At 38.6% G+C, this 23,603-nt stretch overlaps 1 protein-coding gene across 5 annotated transcripts in view; it reads left to right on the top strand.

The window, feature by feature from the left end:
* The window catches only part of DGKI (diacylglycerol kinase iota), a 207,208-nt gene that overhangs the window by 112,316 nt on the left and 71,289 nt on the right, over nt 1-23,603 (top strand). For all 5 annotated transcript variants that reach the window (XM_027660011.1, XM_027660001.1, XM_027660005.1 and 2 more), the window contains 7 exons: nt 56-193; nt 1,354-1,432; nt 5,453-5,508; nt 6,323-6,385; nt 6,618-6,691; nt 8,100-8,211; nt 10,665-10,864. In XM_027660011.1, coding sequence (XP_027515812.1) covers nt 56-193; nt 1,354-1,432; nt 5,453-5,508; nt 6,323-6,385; nt 6,618-6,691; nt 8,100-8,211; nt 10,665-10,864 — 722 coding nt within the window. The remainder of the gene's footprint in view (nt 1-55; nt 194-1,353; nt 1,433-5,452; nt 5,509-6,322; nt 6,386-6,617; nt 6,692-8,099; nt 8,212-10,664; nt 10,865-23,603) is intronic.

The following is a 23,603-nucleotide window of genomic DNA, read 5'->3' as shown; positions in this document are numbered from 1 at the left end:
ACTTGATTTGTTTTTGCCATCCGTGGCTGATACTCTGGTCACATTCTGCTGTCAGGGTTACACAGATGAGCCAGTGTCCAAGATCCTCTGCCATGTAGAAGATGGGACCATTGTCCAGCTGGACCGCTGGAATCTGCATGTTGAGCGCAACCCTGATTTGCCCCAGGATGAGCTGGAGGATGGGGCACGTAAGGTTAGAGCCTACTTTTTCCCGCGGAAACTATAGGATGCTTATGAATGCCTTTGGGTTACACCATAAGCTGCATGGGTGGGGAGTCATAAACATTTTTAATTTTCTATTTGCATCTCTCCTTTTGTTCTTTTCATGTGTCAGTGATTCCAGAGTTGTGTGAAATGTAATGCCTTTATTTGTTGTTTGTAACTCCCAGGCATTGAACATTTATGTCAAGGACTAAATCCTGGAAAAAGATCCCTAGCAATTTATCAGAAAGGTCATTGTTGTTTTTCTCTAGTTGCAGGAGAAGCAACCCTGTGACTACCATCCATTTCCAAATTAGACAAAACTAAAAACAGGATGTAAAATTTTCTTCCTTAGGATTTTGCTAATGGATACCAGCTGTTTGCTACTTTACAGCAAGGTGTAGTGTATTTTTGTATTTAACTTCTTTGTGTGTGGGTCTCCATATAATCTCCATTAGTGTATCTTGATAATTGAAGAGTGGGAAAATCTTTTGTGAGGAATCTTATAGTAATATGCCATTTGGACTGGAGATGTTGAAAGTGCTACAAGTATAAAAAAAACCCCCTGATTCTGTGAACCATTTTCCTCTTCTCAGTTATAATTTCCAGCTTATCTATTGGATGGTACTGTTGCCTTTGTACAGCCCTGCTGGGCCTGTGTAACAATGAGGAGGCCAGATGTGTGCTTCCCTGCCTCATGCACCCTCAGTAGAATCAGGGCTTCTTCTCTGGGACTTGCATTGGTCCTGGTTATATGTGAAGTGAGAAGAACACAGCTTGCATTTCATTTGCCATGCTGAGCTTGAGGAGCCAGCAATTATGAAAATCTTTGTATTGGTGACATATTAAGTAGTGCAACATTATGGGAAATCTCAGTGACAACATAAAGAACCCTTTGATGTGTTTATAAGGATACATATATGGTTATAAAGTACTGTAGATGTGTTTGTGTTCTTCGGGTTCTTGTATCTGATCCTCTTCCACAAGCCATTACTAACCTTCAGAGCAACCTTCTGCTTACATTTTCCTGATATGTCCTACTTTCTTCTGAGGTTTTCCTCACATGCCAGCTTTAAAGTAGTTAATCCCTGGTGTGTTGAGAAATGTTTAATTCATGTTATTTTTACATCTCTTTTTATTATCTAATTACAGCTTCCCCTCAATGTCTTCAATAATTACTTCAGCCTTGGATTTGATGCACATGTTACACTGGAGTTCCATGAATCTAGAGGTAATAGGGACTTTTTATTTCCTTAGCCTTGTGGATGGACAGTTAATTCATGAATTAGAAATGAAGTTGGATTTGACATCCTGTTCTTATAATTCATAAGGAAGGCTGGAGCAGAAAAACACAAGATACAATCACTTTCTTTCTTGTATGTATCATGAGTTTCCAAGGGACTTTATAATTAAAAAACTGAAAAAGTACAAGGAAGACCGTCATTTATTGGAGGAAAAGGACTAAGAGGGAAGATTTTTGAAGTTTTAGATCTTGTAAAGGAGGTAAGTACAGACATAAAGGAAGTTAGTGATGATGCAGAAATGTCAGAATAAGAGAAAGAAAAATAAGTCAGTTGCAAGTGTGGAGGTGGAGGGAGGAGAGGAGCTGCAAGACTGGAAGTAGCAGGAGGATAATTGTGTTCTCAAGCTAGAGGGCTGTTATCTATGGATGAGTACAGCACATTGACACTGGACTTGGTACAGACCCAGAGTGTCTCTATGCAAGTTAAAGGGTTTTAATGTCCACAGAACTGTCCGGAATTGAGCAATTGTAGCATCTTGTCTGTCCCTGTGCCAGTGGCAGTTTTACCACCCCATACAGGTTGAAATGTGGCTTAATTGGCTGGGTTCTGGACTGATGTGAACTGCTGTATTTATATGGTTTAGGCAGGAGTGCTTGTAGAAACAAATCTGGTTCAATTCTCTATGTTCAGCTTTTGGTCATTCCAGCTTCATACGCAGGTACTTTTTTTGAAACACAGCCTCCCTTGTCTTCACTGTCATACTATCAGTGTGTCATTTCTAGATGAAAAGACAGCACTCTAATGCCAGGCTAAATAAAGAGCAGAATACATGATGGAATGAGCTAATGCATATTTTATAATGTTTAAGACTGCTTCAAGCTTTAGGAATAATAATGAGGGGGCCACAAAAGGGCACAGGAATGAAATGATGACAGCTGTATGCATTTTTTTTATGACTGCATATCACTATGCATTGCTAATGTGACTGTGAATATACAGTATAGATTAAGTGCATGTCTACTTTCTCATTTAATGGAGGCATTATTTAATAATGAAGTTATGGAGCCCTATAAAGAATGAATGTTATTCCAGACATGCCAGTGTTTTAAAAATTTACATGAGTAAAAAAATACTTGGCAGAGCAAGCTGCGTGTATGTGTGGCCTAGAGAGCTTTTTGTAGCACAAGTCTTTACTGTTGGTGGCTACTTTATCTTCTCAAATTCTAAAATATGCAAAGTGAATCCTATGTATTTTTAGGAGAGGGAAGCTTATGGCCTTGGAGATGTTGCTGGTGTGTGGGTTGTATTGTTTTTCATATGGAATTGGGCTGGCTCTGCCTGGAGGAGAGAAGGTTCCCTGGAAACTTTATTGCAGCCTTTCAATACCTGAAGGGAGCTTATGAGAAAGACGGAGCCAGATTTTTATCAGGGCCTGTTGCAATAGGACAAGGGCTAATGGTTTTAAACAAAAAAGAGAGTAAATTTAGACTAGATATAAAGAAGAAGTTTTTAACAATGATAGTGATAAGACACTGGCACAGGTTGCCGAGAGAGGTAATTAATGCCCCATTCCTGGAAACACTCAACGCCGGGTTGGATTGAAAAGGCTCCAAGCAACTTGATCCACTTGAAGATGTCCCTGTTCGTTGCAGGGTAGTTGGACTAGATGTCCTTCAAAGTTCACTTCCAACCCGAAGTATTCTATGGTTCTGTGAAATAAGCAATGCAAAGCAAATTCCAATCTCTTTTACAAATGATGACAGCCCAGAGAAATTGTTAGCAACAGCAGCAAAGTGTAAAAGCACTTTCACAACTGTAGCACTTGGGCTTTTGAGTTAAGTGGCTGTGTGTAGTTGCTTATGTGGAGCTGTTGTAATCACATATACTATTAAAACAAACAAATACCATGCCTGCAAACCAAAATAAGATAAATTGATACGAACTCTCAGCCTAGCAGGGCACTTTATGCAACAGAGGTTGGTCAGCTGTTATATTTAGCATAAGTAGTGAATGCAGTGCCTCAGAGGAACTTGTGCGTGAATGTGGCCTTTTCCATGACAACCTCTGTACTTTTCTTGTGACTAATCAGATTGAGACTTGAGGGTTGGATCCAAGCCTCATGTACTTAGCTCTGCATCTTCAGGAGGTGTTCTGGTTAGCGATTCCATTGCCATCCTTATGCTTTGGTAGAGCACGGAAGATACAATTTACTTTATCCCTACTGACATGCTGTTTGATCCCTTGGCTCTGAAGGACTGTTCGTTTGCAGGAAACCCCCCACACACTGCACACACACAGAGTCTAACACATTCCATTCTCTACTCCCACAATAGTTTGAGAATGGTGAGGATGTAATGAGCCTTGGATTCGCAGTCCGTTATTTACTTCTACAATCAAAGTTGCACTCTAATCAACTTTAGGCTCTATTCTATATAGGGAGGGTCCTTCCTCCCTACCCATGCTCATCTGCGATGTCAGAAGTAGGAGCAGTATGTTGAGGGCCTGCTGGGTCCCTGTCCTCAGAAAAAGCTCCTTTTCCATTCTAAACTAGGACTTTGGTTATGGTGAGCATTTGTCGTAAGATCCATGTAAGATCCAGTGCTCTGGTGGCTGCTGTCTGGAGCCATCAGGGATAGTCACATCCAAGAACGTGCAGAACAGGCACTAAGCCTTTAGAAACCTTCCGCTGCTTGGCACGGGGTGTTGAGACCTTCTGCAAAGAGCTATGAGCTCAATAAGTGGGATGAGATTTACTTATGCAGTTAAATTAATTGTTTGAAGTAGAAGGGCCCCTGACTGAGTTTGACTCACCTGTGACACAAAAGAAGGATGATACAGTAACTGAGCAAGCAGTCAAATCAGAAACTTCAAACAGCTCATTCTTACCAAATGGAGCCTTATATTGTGACATGTAGTGACTTCAAAGAGAACTAGAAGTATTGTTTTAAGTGGTCATTTGAGAAGTAATTTGAATGTGTTCGCACCAGTGTGATGCTTTAGCCAGAAGGACAGTCTTGGTAGTTGGATGTTTTCACTGGAGAATCACTGAGCAAGGGTGGACAGTTGGTACTAACACTGAATACAGTGCCAGAAGGTCTGCTTCTGAAATCTCTTGATGCCACAGACTAGGAAAGCAGTTCCCAAGGAGAATGACCTGTATTCTGGGAAACGTGCCTTATAATGGGAGATTAAAGGAACTCCATTTAGCTTATTCAAAAGAAGGTTAAGAGGTGATTTAATCACTGCCTATGAGTATTTACTCAAGGAGAAGATATCTGATAGTTGAAGGCTCTTTAATCTGACAGAGAAGTATAATAAGATTTAGCAGTTGGCAGTTGAAGAATGAAAATTTCAAGAGAGGAATCCCCCACATTTATTTAACAGTGAGAGTAATTAACCATTAGATGTGCATTACTACTAGACTTAAAATTCGCCATCATGTGGAATCTAATAAAAATGAAATGGTTTTCTGAATAGGTTTTAGAGTAACTACTATTTTTTTTAACTTGCTGCAGGAATATTTGGGTAGAAATGTCTGTTCCTCAGTAGCTCAACACATCACAATTTAAGTGTCTGTTTCATCTTGTAATTAACTAATGCTTTACTCCAGCTTAAAAACATGGGTTAGTGTTTCATAAATTTCTAATAATTCTTGGAAATTTTTTCTGCACTGGTGGAAACAGAAGTCTCAAATCATACTGAGGGATCATAAGATGAGTAGTCTGAGAGGTGTTAAATTAACTGAATTCTTTTTACCTCTGCTTTTATTTCCTTCTATTTTCACTCTCTGCAGGAAAGGGAAAGAATTCAATATCAGTGTTTGAAATCTGATAGCAGATAAAGGCACAGATGGGGGACAGTCACACAGGAAAAATGTATTTATGTTAATATTTTCACTGAGTGATATGTGCTAAAAGCACTATAGTGCTGGGAGGGAATGTGAAGGTATAATGAAGTCTGCTTGTTTTATTAGGATGTTCATATTTTTCTTTTTTATCCTTTCACAGAAGCAAATCCAGAGAAATTCAACAGCCGATTTAGAAATAAAATGTTTTATGCAGGGGTGAGTTGTGATTTGTCTTACAGAACGATGCTAACTTAGTTGCTTGAATGTTCTTTTAAGTATTCCCCCCCCCCCCCACTTTCTCACATTAGGAGCTCAGACCAGTTCATTTTACCCATTGCAATTTCAAGTGCACACACACAGGTGTCTGTTGGAAAGTGCCTGAAGTACAGGTGTTATACAGAGCTGAGCAGGTGAGAGAAATGCCACTCCTTTGGACACAGTACTGGTCATATCTTGGTCCCCCTGCTTCTGGCTCATAAGCTTCTCAAGAAATTGCTCCTCTTCTTTCAGGGTTTGGGAAGCACATGGATAGTGACTTTCCTAGAGGAATTCCCAAAGTTTTGGCCTGTATCTTTGTAGCTTTGAGGAACAGTCTTGGATGTAGGGTCATGGGGAGCAGAGAGCACAGATCAGGTATCTGGAGTGATTAATTTTCATGTGTGAATATGCAAATAGAATTAACCAATTCTGCATTCAGGAGGTACATGGACAAGATTTTATTCTAAAGTAATTAAGAGAGAAACACTAGTTTGATAATGTATGACATATAATGTATTTCTGGATGATGACTCCCACTTTACCCATGTACCTTAAACATGGAAACAAGCAAGAATTTGCACTTAAATCCTTGGATGCCCAAGGACTTTTTTCATTTAACCTCTGAAAGGGAGAAGTACCATAAATAAAAAAATAAAATAATCACATCTTCTATGAGAATAAGTTTGACAAAAGAATGGCATTTTGGTAATGTGCTGGGATAAGAAAAGAGAGGAACTGCTGCTGACAATTCCTGCACTTATTTCTGTTGCAGGCAGCCTTTACAGACTTTCTGCAAAGAAGCTCAAGAGATTTATCCAAGCATGTTAAAGTTGTGGTAAGTAGAGGAAATCATAGTGTCATAGTATTGTGGGAAGGGGGTGGGTGTGGGAGGTTGGAGAGAGAGTGAGGTGAGAGTTTAATGGCTCTGTTACTTTTCAGTTTTGAGCATGACATTTGCAACACATTCCAAGGAAAGTCTTGGGAAAGTTGTTACAAAGCAGCAACACTTCTCTTGTCTGTGGCTCCATTCAGCAATTTCTCTGTGCTCTGTCACTTTGGCTTTGTAGTGTGATGGTACAGACCTGACTCCAAAGATCCAGGAGCTGAAGTTCCAGTGTATAGTGTTTTTAAACATACCCAGGTAAGCTCAAGACAAATGCTTGAAGTTATAAAACAAAAATAATAATAATTTTTAAAAGAGATCTACCAGTTGTCCTAGATTGGGTGAATGTGCTGGAAGCATATTGCCACTGGACTACCTTGTTGAGAGTTAGGTGCTTATAATACTGTTAATTAGCAATACAAAATGGCATCAGAGTGCAGGGAAACCATCCTTCAAAAAGTTGAATATTCTGATGTGGTACAAATGCTTAAGAGACTCACTTTCAAAAGTTGTGCACCTAACCTGCAAACAAGATAGTAAGGAAAGACATGAATGTCTAGTCTTTTGCTTAATTAGAACCAAAGTGTGAAAGGAAGGAGGGAGGAGAGGGCAGAAGTGGAGGGAAGGATCAATATTTTTCCCGTAGAACACCAAACTGTTGAAAGAAGTGCTGGTTTTTAACATGTTACAAGGTGTCAACTAATAAAAATACGGCTGTATTCTTAAAAGTTGTCAATCTCCTGCTTTCTAGAACAGTAGTCTCTAAACTTATTTTGATTGTGCAACCCTATCAGTAAAAATCTTTTGATAACCACGCCAATATGTAAATATGTATATTTATTTCTAAATTATAAACATGTACCACTATAATAATATTACACACAATATTAAGCAAACGTAAATAATAAATTAAGAAAGGATATCATAAAAATGAAATAAACTTACTTTAATATTTGTTTTCTTATTTATTAAAAGTATAAGCAACTCTTTTCTTCACACACACTAATTTCTTGTCAACTGTGGATTTTTCTTGCATACACCCTGTGGTGTGTGCACCCCACTTTGGAGACCACTGCTTTAGACAAGCTACCACTTTGCTCCACATGCAGTCCCAAGCACTCGATCTTTTGCGTCCTGCACTGCCTTCATTGCAAGCTTCTCCTTGGCATCACCTCTCCAAAGTTCCCCCTTCTATCACTCTCAGATCACTTCTACATCCATTCTTTAATGGTAGAAAAGGCAGATATCACAGCTGTATCTGTCCTGCTTCTTATTCTCCCTGCTACCTCTAGCTATGCAATGTTTGGCATTCCTTGTGCTGTTAGAACTGCTGAGCTAGCAGGGAGAGAGGAAATGGAGCTCCAAGGCTGGAGTTGCTGCTGCAGCCCCATACCTGCCTAGCATAGGGGCAAAACAGCTTTATGTCTCAACAGGTCATCTGCAGGAATCAAAGCAAATAGGGAGAACAAAGTGCTGCTGCTCTGTTACCTGTTTCCTGGTGTTTCCCCCTTTTCCTCTCACAGAGGAACCCGATAAAGATTATGGTGGATACATCTGTGGATGTTGTATCAGCTTGGAAAGAAGCAGAACAGGCTAATAGGCTACTAGTCAGGACCCCCAGGGCCAACTGCTTTCTCAAACTTGCTTTCCAAACTTCTTTCTGTAGGTATTGTGCTGGCACAATGCCCTGGGGGAACCCTGGAGATCACAGAGACTTTGAGCCCCAGCGCCACGACGATGGCTACATTGAGGTCATTGGGTTCACCATGGCCTCTCTGGTGAGTGCATTGCAGGTGCTCCCCTGCCTGCAGGAGCTGCCAGACTTGGTGAACTCTGTGGGCAGCATGACAGAGCGCAGAGCTGTCCTTGTAACTGAAGACAAGCGTGTTTCCATGTAGTCAGCTAAGGCCAAAGTCTGCGCTGCTCTGTTAAACGACAGAGTCAAGCTGTAGTTTTCTAATAAAAGAGGTGTTATTTAATAATAAAAGTGTATTCTTTGCAAAATAGGGCTAATTTGCATGTGCAACGCTCCCAACCTAAATGGCAAGATTATTACAGTAACAACACTACAATAAGAACAGCATGCAGACATGGTTTTACTGTGGGAATGTTCTATGATGAAATAAATACTTCTTTTTCCTTTTAAATTTTGTATATTTCAATATATGGCATAAAAATCCTTTTTTTAAAATAACTGGCTGTTGAAAATAAATATGAACTGTTATATAAAATTATATGCACATACAGTTTCCAAATGCCTACTAAAAGTCCTGTGAAACTTCTCTAATAGCTGTGGAAAACTTATTAATATTTCTGGCATGAATGTTATCTCTCCTTTTTATTCGCTAGGGAAAGGAAATTCGGCCAACAATTTAAATTTTTCAATGCACTTTCTGTCAATGCTGTCTTTAAAGTGAACTAAAACAATTACCACAAAAGCAATCTCACTGTCCAATACCCTGATGCCCTGCTTATCACAGTGGTCAAAAACAGTGATACAGTGACATAATCTCTTCAGAGGCTGATTAAATGCAGTAAGAGAGTTGGTAGTTAACCCTGTGCTAGCACTAGTCTACCCAGGGCACTGCAGCTTGAAATTTGATGTGGCCAGCAGAAGGCCCATATCTGGGCTTCCTGGCAGGCTTTTATATATCACACTTAAGTCCGTAACTTTAGGCCTCTGTTGCTGCTACGTCTTGTGTGAATGAGGTTAAAACTAGGTTTTCACTAAACTCACACACTTTTTGTGTGATCTGCCCCCAGTGCATATCACTTTCAGTGAATACCCATGACCATGGTGTTTACTTCCTCAGAGAGAAATCCTGGTAAATCTAATATTCAAAGTAAGCAAAAGTAAAAGGCAGTCTTGATCAACAATCATTTCTCTAAAAGTCTGTCTGGATTAAGGATTCTTTTTTGGCCTTTGTTTTTTTGATGGGTCAAGTGGATTAGGGAAATAACCTAGTGTAAGAAAAATTTTGTTTGTTAGCCTAATAGATATTGTGGAGTAAACCTGAAGAATGTTTTTGAAAATTCTATTTAGCATATACCAACTGGCAGTTTTCAGCTGGAAGAGTTTTTGGGTTTGCCATTAATGTGACTCTAGCCAGTCAAAGTGGCGAGAGTCATCTCAGAAGCTACCAACAATTTCAGCTGGGGCTTAATTTGAGAAGTGGGGCCCCTTGAGCTGCTGTTTCTCTTTAAAGGAAGCCTAGGGTCTACAGTTTTACTTTGGTTGTGATGCTGAGGAACCTCTGTAATCGTAGACTGTATTGATATAATCCTAGTTTGCTCTGTATATCCTTCGGATATGCTTGCTCATACCTAAGAAGGTCTGTGAAAACAAGGGAGAGAATTGCTTTATAAGAACTATTATTGTATTATTGATCATAATTTCAGTTGATCCATAATATTAAGTGCACAGAGCAGAGTTAGGGTCTTGACTTGTGTTTGGGCTGTTCTCTATTAGTACTGCATTAATATAAGATTTTTTTTCTGCATCTGATACATGAGAATTAATAGTCACATAGTAGTCATACCATTAAAAAAATACATTTCTGCCCAAATATATCTTCCCAGAACTTGAAGGATCTGCTCATTGTCTTCCTTGCTTAATTTCTTTGAAATGAATTCTTAAACATGGTATTTAATTGTTTTTAAAAAGGTCCTTCTACTTGCTCTTTTCAGCCTGTCTAATGTTGAAGTTGACTTGCTGTGTAAGCTTTCATAATAAGGATTTTAAATTGCTCTAATTCATATTAAGGACTATTCTGTTCAGGAAGGGAAAATAATTTTTCTGTATCGCAAATGTATCTAATTAGGGTTGTTGTTTTAAAAAGCAAATAATTATTAGCATTACTGTTAGTGTAAAAACAAACCAACCAAAACAAATTGAAACCTTTAAGAATGAAAGAATGAACACAAGTATTCATTTGTGCATTCACGTGTGTGCACATATAGGTGATGAGACAGGCACTGCATGTGTTTAGATATCTGCCTGTTGCCCACCATTTTTCTTTACGAAATTTCAAATACTGCTTTGCAATTTTTGGGTGAATCATTGTGCTCTTTTAGCATGTCTTAGGCATGGAGCACTGCATAATGGATGCTACCATCAAAACTGCATTTTGGATTTGTTAACTGCCTGAACTACCTGTTATGAGGTGTCTTTTCTCTCTCTTTCCTTCTTGGTTTTTATTTGGGTTTTGTTTGTTTGTTTATTTTCTTCCAGGCTGCTCTCCAGGTGGGTGGTCATGGAGAGAGGTTGCACCAGTGCCGTGAGGTGACACTTTTAACATACAAGTCTATCCCCATGCAAGTGGATGGAGAACCATGTCGATTGGCCCCCTCACTCATTCGGATCTCCTTAAGGAACCAAGCCAACATGGTGCAGAAGAGCAAGAGGAGAACGTCTATGCCTTTGCTGAATGAGTGAGTTGGATACATGCATGTCCTAATGGGAGGAGCCCGTTTGGGGCAGCATATTTGGTGATGGATTTTGCATGTACTGGACTTGCAGAGCATTTGAAAAATAAATTAAAAAAAAAAATCACATCTTCTGAACTTCCTTTTTGCTGTATTGTGAATACTTACCTGCCTTTCTTTTACTCCTTATCTTCTGGGTTACCCTCTGTCTTGCTTTTAGACTGGTGCTGTGCCTTTCTGTTATTTATTTAGAGAGGTTTGTGCAGGCTCAGCGTTGTGCCTCTTGGCTTCTGACAGTTCTGCATATGTATGCCATTGCTCTTGAAGTTATTTTGATTTATTTTCTCAACTTTATTGATCTGCTTTTTAAGCTTCATTGTAGACCCTGTAAGAAATTACCACAATCAAGAATTACTCAGGATATTTTGCAGTCTCTGTTGTGGGACCATACTGCCTGGCACTGTTTATGGAGAAAGACCTGAAGGTCCAAGAAGGACTGTTTGTACTTTGTAGGAACCCTTCTTCACTATAGAAACCCAAATGAGAAATGAGCATTGTAAAGATAAATAGAGAAAGGCTAAGAAAACTGGAAATGAGGGATATGTGAAGAGGAAAGCACATAACTAACATTCTTTTAGTGATTAAAATTTATTCATAAGCACTGCAGAAAAATTTTTAATAAAAGAAACCTAAATATTAAAATTTTGACCTGTGAAAATGGCCATCCAATAAAATAATTTAGATTATTTTGTAGAGGTTATTATTGTACTTCTTGTGTAGGTCTTTACTGCTGCTATAATGAGTGACATTGTAAGTGCCTTTGCTGTTTTTCATCAATTATACGAAAGGTGAAGCAAAGCAGACTGACCTGTATACAAAGAAACTGAGCTAAAGGCCTAAAGTTATCAAAGATCCACATTTAATTTGGGCAACTGTGCAGTGAGGCCTTAATTTTTCTGAGGAGGTGGATGTGGAATTTTGCTGTTACAGTTGTAGTGGTGAGGCAAGTTTTATGACTTTTCACTAGACTAACTCATATAACTTGAAAAAAAAGACAAGGTCTGAGGCATACCTTTTCTCTTCAGGTATCTGAAAAGTAACCTCTCTCTTTCAGTTGTATATCTAGTGAAAGCTGCTGCTTTACTTTAAACTTTGACTCCTGTCCTGTAGAATTTTTTGTCATCCCCTGGTTGTCAATCTGTTCATGTAATCAAAGGCTCCCTGGTTACCTTCAACATGCTCCTATTCAATTTAGCACTCTGCTCCCTTACTGAGACTAATGCTTTAAGTTTCAGTAGAAGCCCATCTTTCTAACATGCAACTTGTATTTGCCTGCAAAATACATAAGGTATACTCATCTTTCTTAAGCAGTGAAGAACAGCAGAATCTTGCCTGTGGGCAGCAGTGCCCGATTTCACCCAACCACCCCTCTTTGATCACTTGTGAAAGGTAGAATCGAGCAGAGGGCAGTCCTGGGGCATCTTTTTTCTGCACTGAGGGAGACTAATGCAAATGTAAAAAGAAAATTCTTGGTGTTTTGATCTGCTAATTAGCACAGTTAGGTTTGGATTTTGAGACTTGAATTTCAGCTATGATAAGGAAATACAGATCTGTGATATATGCCAGTTGTCAAAGGGATATTCTTTGTGGTTTAGCTTGATTTAAATGTACTACTGTACACTAAATGGCTGTCAGAGTTCTTTAATTTGGCTGAGGTATTTTTCTGCAGACCTGTGTCTTGGGAAAATACACGTGATTTGACAGGAACTCTAGTCTCAGATTCACATATCAGAAATGGTGTGTGTATATATTTACATATATATCTGTGTGTTTGTGTATGTATTTTGCTCTCAAGTGTTGAAGGGGAAGGAGAGAGGAGTTGAATCTCCTGGCATGATAAAAAGTGAATAGAATGCTGAAGATTAAAGTCTAGAAAGCATATTAGTGTTGTAAGAAGTTCATACAATATGATGCTGATTTGCAGTATTGCTCAAGAGGGAAAATTTTCAATTAAATATGTTTATCTACTTTTCTTAACTTGATATCTGGGATACTTCTCCTTGTTCCATTGAAATCTCCCAGAAAGACTTATATTTGATTGAACATGATAGACTGTTCTTTTATGACTATCATTTGAATGTTAGGTGTCTGAGATAAGTAAGTGAGTCTAGAGCTATTCCTAATTGTTAGACAGCTGTTCTTGAGCTCCTTGCCAGGAAAGCAATTAGAAAATTATTTTGGGTCACAGTAATGCGGAGTTACTATTATTGCCAGCTTTGATATTATTGATAGTTAAGAAGAGCAGTGGTGGGAATGCTCTTTGGAGTTTTAGCTCATCTAATGTCATAAGTAGAGAAAGACTTAATTTGAAGAAGTCTTACACTTTTTTTTTTTTTATCCTATTCTCTTTTGTTCTGGAGGTTTGGAGTTTTTTCTTAAAAACTTGGAGTTTCCCTAAAAATCTTTCTGGCTAAGTTCTCATTCCTGTTCTCCACTGTTAATCATGGTAACATGTGAAAGAGACAAGATGTAGCTTGGTTTTCTGTGATCAAACCAAGGCTGTGATTGGTACTTGTGAGCTATACCAAAAATTGTAGGGAATAAGAAGAGAAACTGTGGTTCAGTTTTTTCAGAAATAATTTTCTGAATTAATACTTTCTGAATCTCAAAGCGTCATGTTTTGTTTTCACTGACTTTTAGTTTAGGTTGAGGAAGAATATCCTGCATAATGGAAGAGAAAGGAGAGGGAAGAGCTTATAGATAAAACATGTTTCATACATTTGAGAGAAAGAAAGGGACTATTTGAGTGTAAACACTAAAGGCGAGTTAATATTGAGAGTCACTATACGTAAAATGCGTGTTTCCCTAAGGTACGTGAAAGAAGAATGGAAAAAACAATTTGTCCTTGCGGATACAAAATCTTCAGTAAGGGTATTTCTTTATCTTAAACAGTAACTGAAGATGGTCAACTTTTGAAGGCAATTCCATCCATTCAGATCTCGGCTTTAATGTTTGTTCCCATTTCTGGACCTGCTTCCAAAGGCTGTTGCCTTGAAATTTTTCAGTGCCTGTGGAAGAAATTCTGGGGCCCTTCATCTTTCTTGTATAGTCATGTGCCTAGCTTGTTGTTGGTCCTCCTCACTCGTGTCTTTGGAAGGCTCCCGTGTGCCATGTAGCAGTGATTTTCTCCATTTGCATGTCTTCTGTTGCTCTTGGCTTTCTGGTGTGAACTCAGAGCTCTGCATGTCTCTTCATTCAACTTTTATGTGACACATTCCTTTTGTTTCTGTTTAAATGTTGTATGTCTTTTTCTTTCTTCTGTTCGACTCCTCTCTCTCTCTCTCTCTCTGTCTCTTCCCTGCCTTTTTTCTTGTCTGTCCACACTGTGTGCTGTTTTTCTCCTGGCCACTCATTTCCTGCTGCCTTATAGTATCCATAAAGTGCAGTCTGCTGACCTGAGGAGAGTCTCAGCTCCCCCTGATTCCTTCACTGTGTGAGTATCCGGCTTTTTTCTATTTTAAAGTTCTATAGTTTTTTGTTGTTACCCTGTGTCATTCAACCAGGAGATGGGGCACCAAAATCCAGTGACAAATGGGAAGAGTGAGCTCAGGTGTCAGCATGACAGGCACAGGATCTTGCCAGCAAGGGCACAGTTCCACAGTACCCAAGTAAGGTGAACAGGACGTGTCTGATGATGGTGACCAGGTTCAGCCATTAGTCCAACTCACCAGAAATCCATAACAACAGGCAGGTCTGAAGTTTAAGTGCCAGGCACCATCCCTGGAAACAGTTGAGTTTAGAGCTTTTCCATCCAACACAGGAGGTTTTCTCTGAACATGATGAAAAATAATTTTTGCTGTAAAGTTGACAGAGCACTGGCACAGATTGCCAAGAAAGGTTGTGGAATCTCCATCCTTAGAGGTATGCAAAACCTGCCTGGACATGGTCATGGGCAGCCTGCTCTTGGTGGCCCTGCTTGAGCATGGGTTTCATCAGATGACCTCCAGAGGTCTCTTCCAGCTTCAACCATTCTGTGGTCCTGTGAAATTTCAGAAAGCTGCAAGTTCCTCATTGTTATCTTGTAAACAAGGAAAGATTTCCAATTTGGTGTGCCTTTTCCCGGGATCATATTTACTGTACTCTGCTGAGGAGCATAACGTAATAAAACCAACTATGTCTCACCAATTCAGTATCTAAACAAACCTCTGGAAAAAAGTTGAGATAACCCTTATTGCTTACACAGAACGTTAAGCTGGGGGTCTGGGAGAACAGGTATTGTCTCCAGGCTGAGGGATATCCCTTTGAAAATGACCTCCAAATTTTGATACTCTTCATTTGAATGTCTTATTTGAAATCAGCTGTCAGGATAAAGCAGGGAGAGAGAGACTTGTGAGCCCCAAATTAATTTGGAAGTCAAAGATGTACTATATCTTAAAATCTGTAAAAATAGATGAAACATACAGCTGCACTGTGGCTGCCAATTAATGTGTCTGGCAAATTAAAATAAGAACCCATGAGGTAGCAGGTAAATTTGCTTTGAATTATGATGGCTTTGAGATTCAAATATTCCTTTGTTTCTGTGTTGAACAGCATAGAATGAATCTGAGTTCCTGTTAGTACTGAACAGCAGGGCAGATTCTGCTGAGACCTGGAGGTGGATATACCTGTCTTAGATAAATTTCAGGATTTCTGCAGCAAGAGATGCATGGGAATTTGAGCAGCCAAAATTATTAGGTACATATGGTCTTTGTTCCAGAGACAGTAGAAGTGTAGTGTGATCCTTTGTAAATGTTTATACAAGGTGCATAACAAAATACAAATGTTGTATTTTTAGTTGAGAGTCTTTTAAAAGGAAGGTAAAGACCTGCATTTTCCAGCTGGATATTCAAAAATGAGGAGATGCACATTTGTGTTGTGTAGTTGACGTAAAGAAACACTGAAAAAAAATTACCATTTAAAAATAAAACATAATTGACTTGCACAGCTCCTGTAGTCCTTTTACAAGTGGAATAAGCACTGTGGGTAGGCTATGATTATTTTTTTAATTACAAAATCTGTATAAATGAAAGTAGACATAACGCTACATTGGTAAATACAACTCCTTTATAGAGTTTACATGGTAATGGTTGCAGCACAGTATACATATAAAACCTGTGTGAACAGCAAAAGGGTAATAGGAGATAATATTTTTGGTTTTAGAGATCCAAATGCCAAAAAGAATCTACTTTCTCTAGTTGAACATGGATGCTGTCTATAGGATGAGAGTCTAATAAAGAACAGTAGGAGACAAGGTGTAAGGGAGGAAGTGTTAGAGTGTGAGCTATTCTCCAAATGCATAACTGAGGATGAAAATGCTTATATATATCTTCCTTCTTTTTCATTACATGCTTTATAGGGAATTGAGTCTCATCTTTTCTTCATCAGTTTTTCCTATTTAGCATGTGGTTTTCTGGATATGAGCTGGAAACGTGCTCTGGCAGCCCAGAAAGCCAACTGCATCCTGGGCTGCATCAAAAGCAGTGTGGCCAGAAGGGCGAGGGGGTGGATTCTGCACTCTGGGGGTCCCACCACAGGAATAACATTGACCTGTTGGAATGAGTCCAGAGGAGGGCCACCAAAATGAGTAGAGGGACGGTGCACCTCTCCTATGAGGAAAGGCTGAGAGAAATGGGATTGTTCTATCTGAAGAAGAGAAGGCTTTGGGGTGACCTAATTGCATCCTTCCAGTACTTGAAAGAAGCCTACAAGAAAGATGGAGAGGGACTATTTATAAGAGCATGTAGTGACAGAACAAGGTGGGTTTGTTTCAAAGTGAGAGTAGGTTTAGATTAGATATGAGGAAGAAATTCTTTACTGTGAGAGTTCTGAGGCACTGGAACAGGTTTCCCAGAGAAATTGTGTATGTCCCATCCCAGGAAATGTTCAAGGCCAGGTTAGATGGAGCTCTGAGCAACATCATCTAGTGAAAGGTGTCCCTGTCCATGGCAAGGGGTTTGGAAATAGTTGATCTTTAAGGTCCCTTCCAACCCCAAATGTTCTGTGATTCTGTCTAATGGGTTTATTACTGTTGGAGAATCCATTGTGCTTGGAAGGGTAAAGTGCGAGAGAACAACATCTAGCATGCAGGAGAAGAAAAACAAGTACTGGGATTCCATCTGGAACTTCAGCATGTGTTTAAGTGACTGTGTGGATCTAGCCCTTACAGAGCAAAGTACTCAAGCATTTGGTGAAGTAAGTGTGAGGTAAGAAAGTGCAAAAGGATTTAGTACAGTTGGGCTAACCTGGCTTATCTAGCATAACACTTATGTCCAGGTTTTGACTGGAATAGAGCAAAGTTTCTCCCTAGTAGCTGGTACAGAGTAGCTTTTTGGATTTAGGATGAGAATAATGTTTTGACTGTTGCTAAGTAGTGTTTACCTCAAGTAAAGGACTTTTCAGTATCCCATGCTCTGCTAGTGAGGAGCTGCACAGAAAGCTGGGAGGGAGCATGGCCAGGCCAGTTGACTCAAACTGGCCAGAGGGATATTCCACATCATAGAAGGTCATGCCCAGTCTATAAATATTCATATTTAGGTTTGTGTTTAAATGAAAGTGTTATAAGTGATCAGCATGAATGAACAGAATGTTTCAGTTGACCCCAATCTTTATTTACATCCTCATGGTACAAATGACAATTAGGATTTAACTGGGGGAGTTAATCCAAAGGGGTCTGACTGCTGGTCAGGGATGGGCTGACTGGTGAGCAATTGTAGTGCATCACCTCTTTCTCTTGGATTCGTTTCTCTCTCCCTCTCTCTCCACCTCATTACCATTAAAATAAGTATAGTAGTAGTAGTAGTAGTAATAATAATAATAATAATAATTCTATTTTGTTTCAATTATTAAATTCTTAACTACGAGATTTACCTTTTATTTCCAATACTCCCAACCAAGGGAAGAGCAGGTAGAGGGAAGGAGTGAGCAGCTGCATGGTATATAATTGCTGGCTGGGATTAGACCACAGCAGCCTGGTTTTGGCTCCTAATGAGGGTCTCAAACGGTTGAGGTAACAGCAGATCTGAACAGAGCACACTGAAACAAAGTTGTTATAAGTGTTTATATATATTAGTTTAATACTTGTTGATCATCACTAAAAGCAGGTTGGGGGTTGGTATCAAATGCACTGCCCTTTGGCCCAGCACCTCACAACCTGGTAGCTTGTCTAGCTCAGGTTCCCAAATGAAGTAAAAAAATATGTGGTGGAGCTTATAATTTTAGGGGTATTTTTTTAGGTAAAGAGCTTAGCAAGAACTTTACCCTAAAACGGTAGTGAACTTTTTTGAAGCACTGAAATTTGTCCATAGAAGAGACTGGATGATTCTACTTTGTTGTGGCAGTTCTTATGTTTTAAGTAGATAAATGCTGTCAGAAGCATGGTTAATTTTAATGTATCATTTCCAAGCTCTGCCAATATGATTTCAAAAGTAAGGTAAATTTCTTTTCCTCTTCTGGCTACAGCTTTCTGTTTTCCGTTGCTCTAAACACTAGAACATTTAATTGATTTTACATGTTTTTTTTCTTTAGGAGGCAGGTAATTCATTAATCTGTCACTGCAAAGATGCCTCAAAAGAGTGTGATTTTTTTTTACTAAAGTATTTCTTGTATGGGAGGGGAAGTAGAAGACTTCCATTTCTGCTTACTGAATCATGTTAAAACCTGTATATGTGTAGGCTGGTGTGGGCTGTATTCTTGAAGATCTATCAAAAATTTGTCACTGAATTCTGTAGAGTCGTTGGACTGTTTATTCTTATTATTTCATTTCTCTATGAAGACACAAAGCATAAGAAATGGTTCACTGGGTTCATAAATAATTGATACAGAGATTGGGGCATGTATAATTTAGAAGTCTGTCTTCCAAGTTAAATCAACCTGATGGCATGGCAGAAGTGTAGCCAGGTTGTTGTGCAGTAGTGCCAAGCTTGGGCAGGACCCAAAGCTTGCTCTGCCTGTATTGTTCCCTGGGTGACTGGAGACAGAAGCATGTTTCTTAGGAAAACCAACTGTGCTCCATATGAGTTGTCTGGCATCCTCTCACTTGTTGCTGGATGATTAATAGGGGTGAGAGGAGGAAGTCACAGCTTCATCAAAAGCCGGCTGTGTTTTCTTGGTGAATGGAAGCAGATCAGGTTCTGCTGGTAATCTCAGAATAGGTGCATGTGGCTTTGCTTCTGTGGGTTTGAACCACAAATGCTGGAGTGAAAGGGATTTTTAAAAAATGAGCCCTTCTTATTTTTTCATGCAAAGCTCTGTTTCTTTAAGGTTGTTTTTTTTGTTTTGGTTTGGTTTTTTTTCCTGGTGGTAAGGGGTGGTGGTGGTGATGTTGATGATGGTAACATGTCTAGAAACCCCAAAATGCTATAGTTCAGGCATAGAAGAGAAAGTAAGCATACCATTTCTTTGATAAGCAGTTTCCAGCAGGTGGGTGGGTGGTGTTAAAAATTACTTCACCTTACAAACAGTTTATCTAACTTGATTTTGAATTTTTGAGATGTGTCTCTAGAAAAACAATGACTCTGATTGCCGTGAGCAGCCTGGTGTACCATAGAATAGATGTTTTCTCACAAAAAAGTAGACTTAAAAACCAATAAAATCAAATTAACTGTGTAATTAATGTTTATAAGTTTTAAGATTTTCCAGAAAGCATGCCCTTTTCCTTACAATGGGAATGATCCAATATCCAGGCAAACTTCTGTATTCTTGTGGAAAAGTCAAATGTCACTTTTCTGATAGGAAGTAATACGATTTCCTTGTACTATTCTGTCATTTTGTAGCTAAAAATAGGAAAGAAAATACTTTTCCATTGCCGAAATTACATAATTTTTAGGATGCAAGTGGAACAATTTTGAGAGGACCTCATGGCAACTCAGTATAATCTTCCAGAAATTGTTTCAACTAACTAACATGTATAGCTTTTCTACAAGCCTCATTTGGATTTAATAATGCCCTGAATGTGCACTTCTGGTTCATGCCAATCATGAGTTCATCAAATAAAATTTAATATGGTAAACTAGCCTATCTAGCTCCTGATTTGACAAGATTCATAATTAGCTTTGTGTTTAAATGAAACTGTTATAACTAGTCAACATGAATGAACAGAATGTTTCAATTGACCCTGCTCTTTATTTATATCCTCATGGGACAAATGACATTTAGGATTTAATTCTATGGATTGATGTGCTTGTGGAAGGGGATTCTTAATTAGATTAGTGGAATTCATTCATCTGTACTTCGAATTACTTTTCATTGACTATGTAATACACCATTTTGAAAAATAATAGGTATAAATAGTTAAAATATTTTAGGTTGAATTGCAGTGAAACAATCTCCCCACATTTATTTCAAAATTGCTACTCTATCTGGAAAGCTTTTCTTCCTCTCCTTACGGTTGAGCAAGTTGTTTTACACAGTATTCAGAAACATCCATTTCTATTAATATTGTACTAATGTTTGCTTTTGGTGACATTCATCACCCTGTTATTTGCTTTTCCATGGATTTGCTTATGTATTTAATCTTTATGGTTTCTGAATATACCAAATATGTCTGAACAAGACAAATTGATCAATTTGTATAATAATATGGATTATTATGCAGTATCTGCAAAGACTACAGAAGTATTGATAGTGGAGGTGTTTTGCTCAGCAGCATTAAATAGAGCTTTGTATGGAGCTCATGAATTCTGTGAATGAAGGAGTTAATTAGTTTGGATGATGAGGACAATATCCCCTGGTGTCAATTGCCAGTCTGATAGCATAAAAAATGAATATTCACATAGTAAATTTTAGAGACAAAATTATAATGAATAAGTAATAAAATTTATGGAGGCATAATATAATGTCAGCCAAAACCTGTATTCTAACAGAGCAAATAGTATTTGCAGATAACTCATGAACAAAACCATCAAACTTCAGTTACTGGATAAATGTCTCTTTTGTGTATGTGTGTCAATATATGTATTTTTAGGGTCGTGTATATATACCTATACATATATTTGTATTATTAATATATTACTTGTGATTGAACATAACTGAGAGTATAAAATCCCTACCCTGTAGAAAGAGCTCTTGGCATTGTTATTTCTGATAATAGTTTATTTTCCATAGAAAACTCCTATTTCCAAGGTTACATTATTATGACTATGATAACTAAATTTTTCAAATGGATGAAAGGCCAAGATCTGTTTCTCTCCAGTTGTATGCTTTATCACACAACTTCCTTATTGTAGTAGTTTTATCCTGTCTTTATAAAAATGGGGTGAACAGGAGGGAGATTGAGTTGATTGCCCTCCTACACTGGACCTGGTCCTATTTCTCCTCAGGAAATGCATTGCATTTAAGATTGTGTGCTTATTGTTTCTACAGAAGCAAATTCTGAGGTATACAATGCACTGATATACCAAAAATTATACTTTTTACAAAAACATGGGTGGTATTCTCTTAAATATTTTCTAGTTATAAGGTACTTTTTGGAGAGTGTCTCTATGTGGTTCCTAGAATAACAAAAATTTTTTAGATTTGCTCCTCATTTTAGATATTTTTCTTCTTCCAGTTCCAAGCAAAGAAAAAAGACTTGCTCACTTCAGGTGAAAGGACTAATTTGACTTGGAAGGTGATGCTGCACATACAATAGGTTGCTATCATCTTCAAGCTAGGAAATAACATTTTTTTGTCTTCCTTACATGACATTAGGTAGTGAGTCAGCATATCTACAGAAGTCAGTGTTGTGTTTCTCTCTGCTTGGTGTCTAAACATTATCCTGTTCTCTCAGGTAGGATGAAGGGACACAGATGGCAATTAACCAAGGTTTGGCAGATGTTAGTCTGAGGCTTAACATCCCTCCCCTTTTTACAGGTCTTCTTAAGCACTGACTGGGGATAAATGTGATCATTCCTTCACCTTGTTATAATGGCCCCAAACATAGAGAGAAATCATTGGAGAAATCGTTGTTTCCCTGTCTTTCTTTCCTGTTCTGCTTTCACAAAATATCCAGATTATCCATTGCGATGATGAAACCAGTTTGAAATGAGGCCAGTTGTGATAGGACATTAGTCTACCACTAATTAGTTGATAATGTTTGCAAAGAAAGTTCACCTTTGAACCAGTGCTTAGAAACTGAAAAGCAAAAAACTCTACCATAACTGGTTTAACACAGTTTTTTTAGTATTTTTCCACAGCTTTCAGAGTAGTTTGGGTGCTTAGACCATGAAAGTTTCTTGAAGAAACCTGGTCTACAGAACTGGAAGAGCATTTTTGGTCATAGGTTTAGCAATCTGGTGAAGAGGGCTTTAAACTGAAGTTGCTGGGGAGGAGAATCTCAGTCTGTACCAGTCCTATATTACAAGTTTGATGTCTGTGCCAGCAATGGAAGCCCAGAGAGGGTTCACAGGTCAGCAGGGGAGCACCTGATGAAGAGTGCAAAGGAATTCCAGCCACTCCAGCAAGTATGTTGGATTCACTGAGGAACGAACTTAAATGCCTCTATGCAAGTGTACACAGGATGGGAAGGTTTGTATGGCAAACAGTCCCTGTGATGGGGTAATTCCTGCACAGGAGTATCAGCTTTTGGTCAAGCAGTTATTCTGAGCTGGTGGATTGGAAAGCATAGAGTTCAAACTCGGGTTGCTCAAAAACAGTACAGATTTGGTTCCAGTTTCAGGAGAAGCAGCAGTTTGAGAAAGTTTTTTGATGTTAGGTTTGTACTGAGCTTCATTCAGTGCATAGCAAGGATGTCTCTCTTTGTAACGTGGTTTAGTGTTACAGCAGAAGTAAGTAGCTGAATTCTCCTGTTTGCCCATCCTTTTTCCTCCCAGCTGAGTTCAAAGCTTTGTCCTGTATTGTACCAGAGACAAAGACTTCACTTTTCAGAGCTGTCAGTCTGTCATTTTCATGAACCCTATTGCATACAGTGAATTATTTCTTTTCGCCCCTCAGAAAAAGACTATACACTTAAATTTCTATGATTTCTGAATTAAACATGTTATTATATTTTCTTGGCTAAAATTCAGTATCCTATCATTTTCATATTTGAAACCTGTATTTTGTAAAATTTGAAAGGGATTATAGTTCCTTAGACCGTGTTCACTTCTCAGCTAGCAATGTGACATATAAACTTGTTTGAAAAAGAAAAGGAAAAAATGCATCAGTCAAAGTGTAATTATGTTCTTCTTCCGTCGATGCACCTCTCTCCTCCATGTGCAGACACTCATGTCTTGGTTGCTGAGACAGCTGTAGAGACTGCAGGTGGAGAGTGATATTCTGTAGGATGACATGATGGCACCTGAGTTAGAAAGCTGCCTCCTAAAGCTGTGCTGGAAGTTCCCAACCAAGATATCTGTCATTAAACTGCAAAATTTTAAATATGGGCAGTTTACTGATATCTTGGGGCACTTTGACACAATAGTCCCTGTCAGTCAGCAGAGGGAAAGCATTGGATAACCTATATACTTCTGTCAGTCTTGCTGCCATTCTTAAGCATTTGTCATTTCTTCTAGGCTATTGTTCCTGTGTCTTACGCTAATTTTTCTCACTAATATAGAAACTCATGTTCAGAATGGGAATTTCTTCAGTGCAGCCACTCCTAGCATGTTGTCTTCCACTCCATTTTGGAGGCAACCTAAATTCATTATCCTTTATCACTTTTTAGGTAGAGTACTTATGACAATAGAACTTCTTAACTGGGACTTGATCTTCAGTCTTTGTTTTCATCTGT

This window comes from Corapipo altera, unplaced genomic scaffold, assembly GCF_003945725.1.
Source record: "Corapipo altera isolate COAL_440 unplaced genomic scaffold, ASM394572v1 1, whole genome shotgun sequence".
Lineage (NCBI taxonomy): Eukaryota > Metazoa > Chordata > Aves > Passeriformes > Pipridae > Corapipo > Corapipo altera.
The sequence above is the reverse complement of the archived record's forward strand: the minus strand, read 5'-3'. Positions and strand labels throughout refer to the sequence as shown.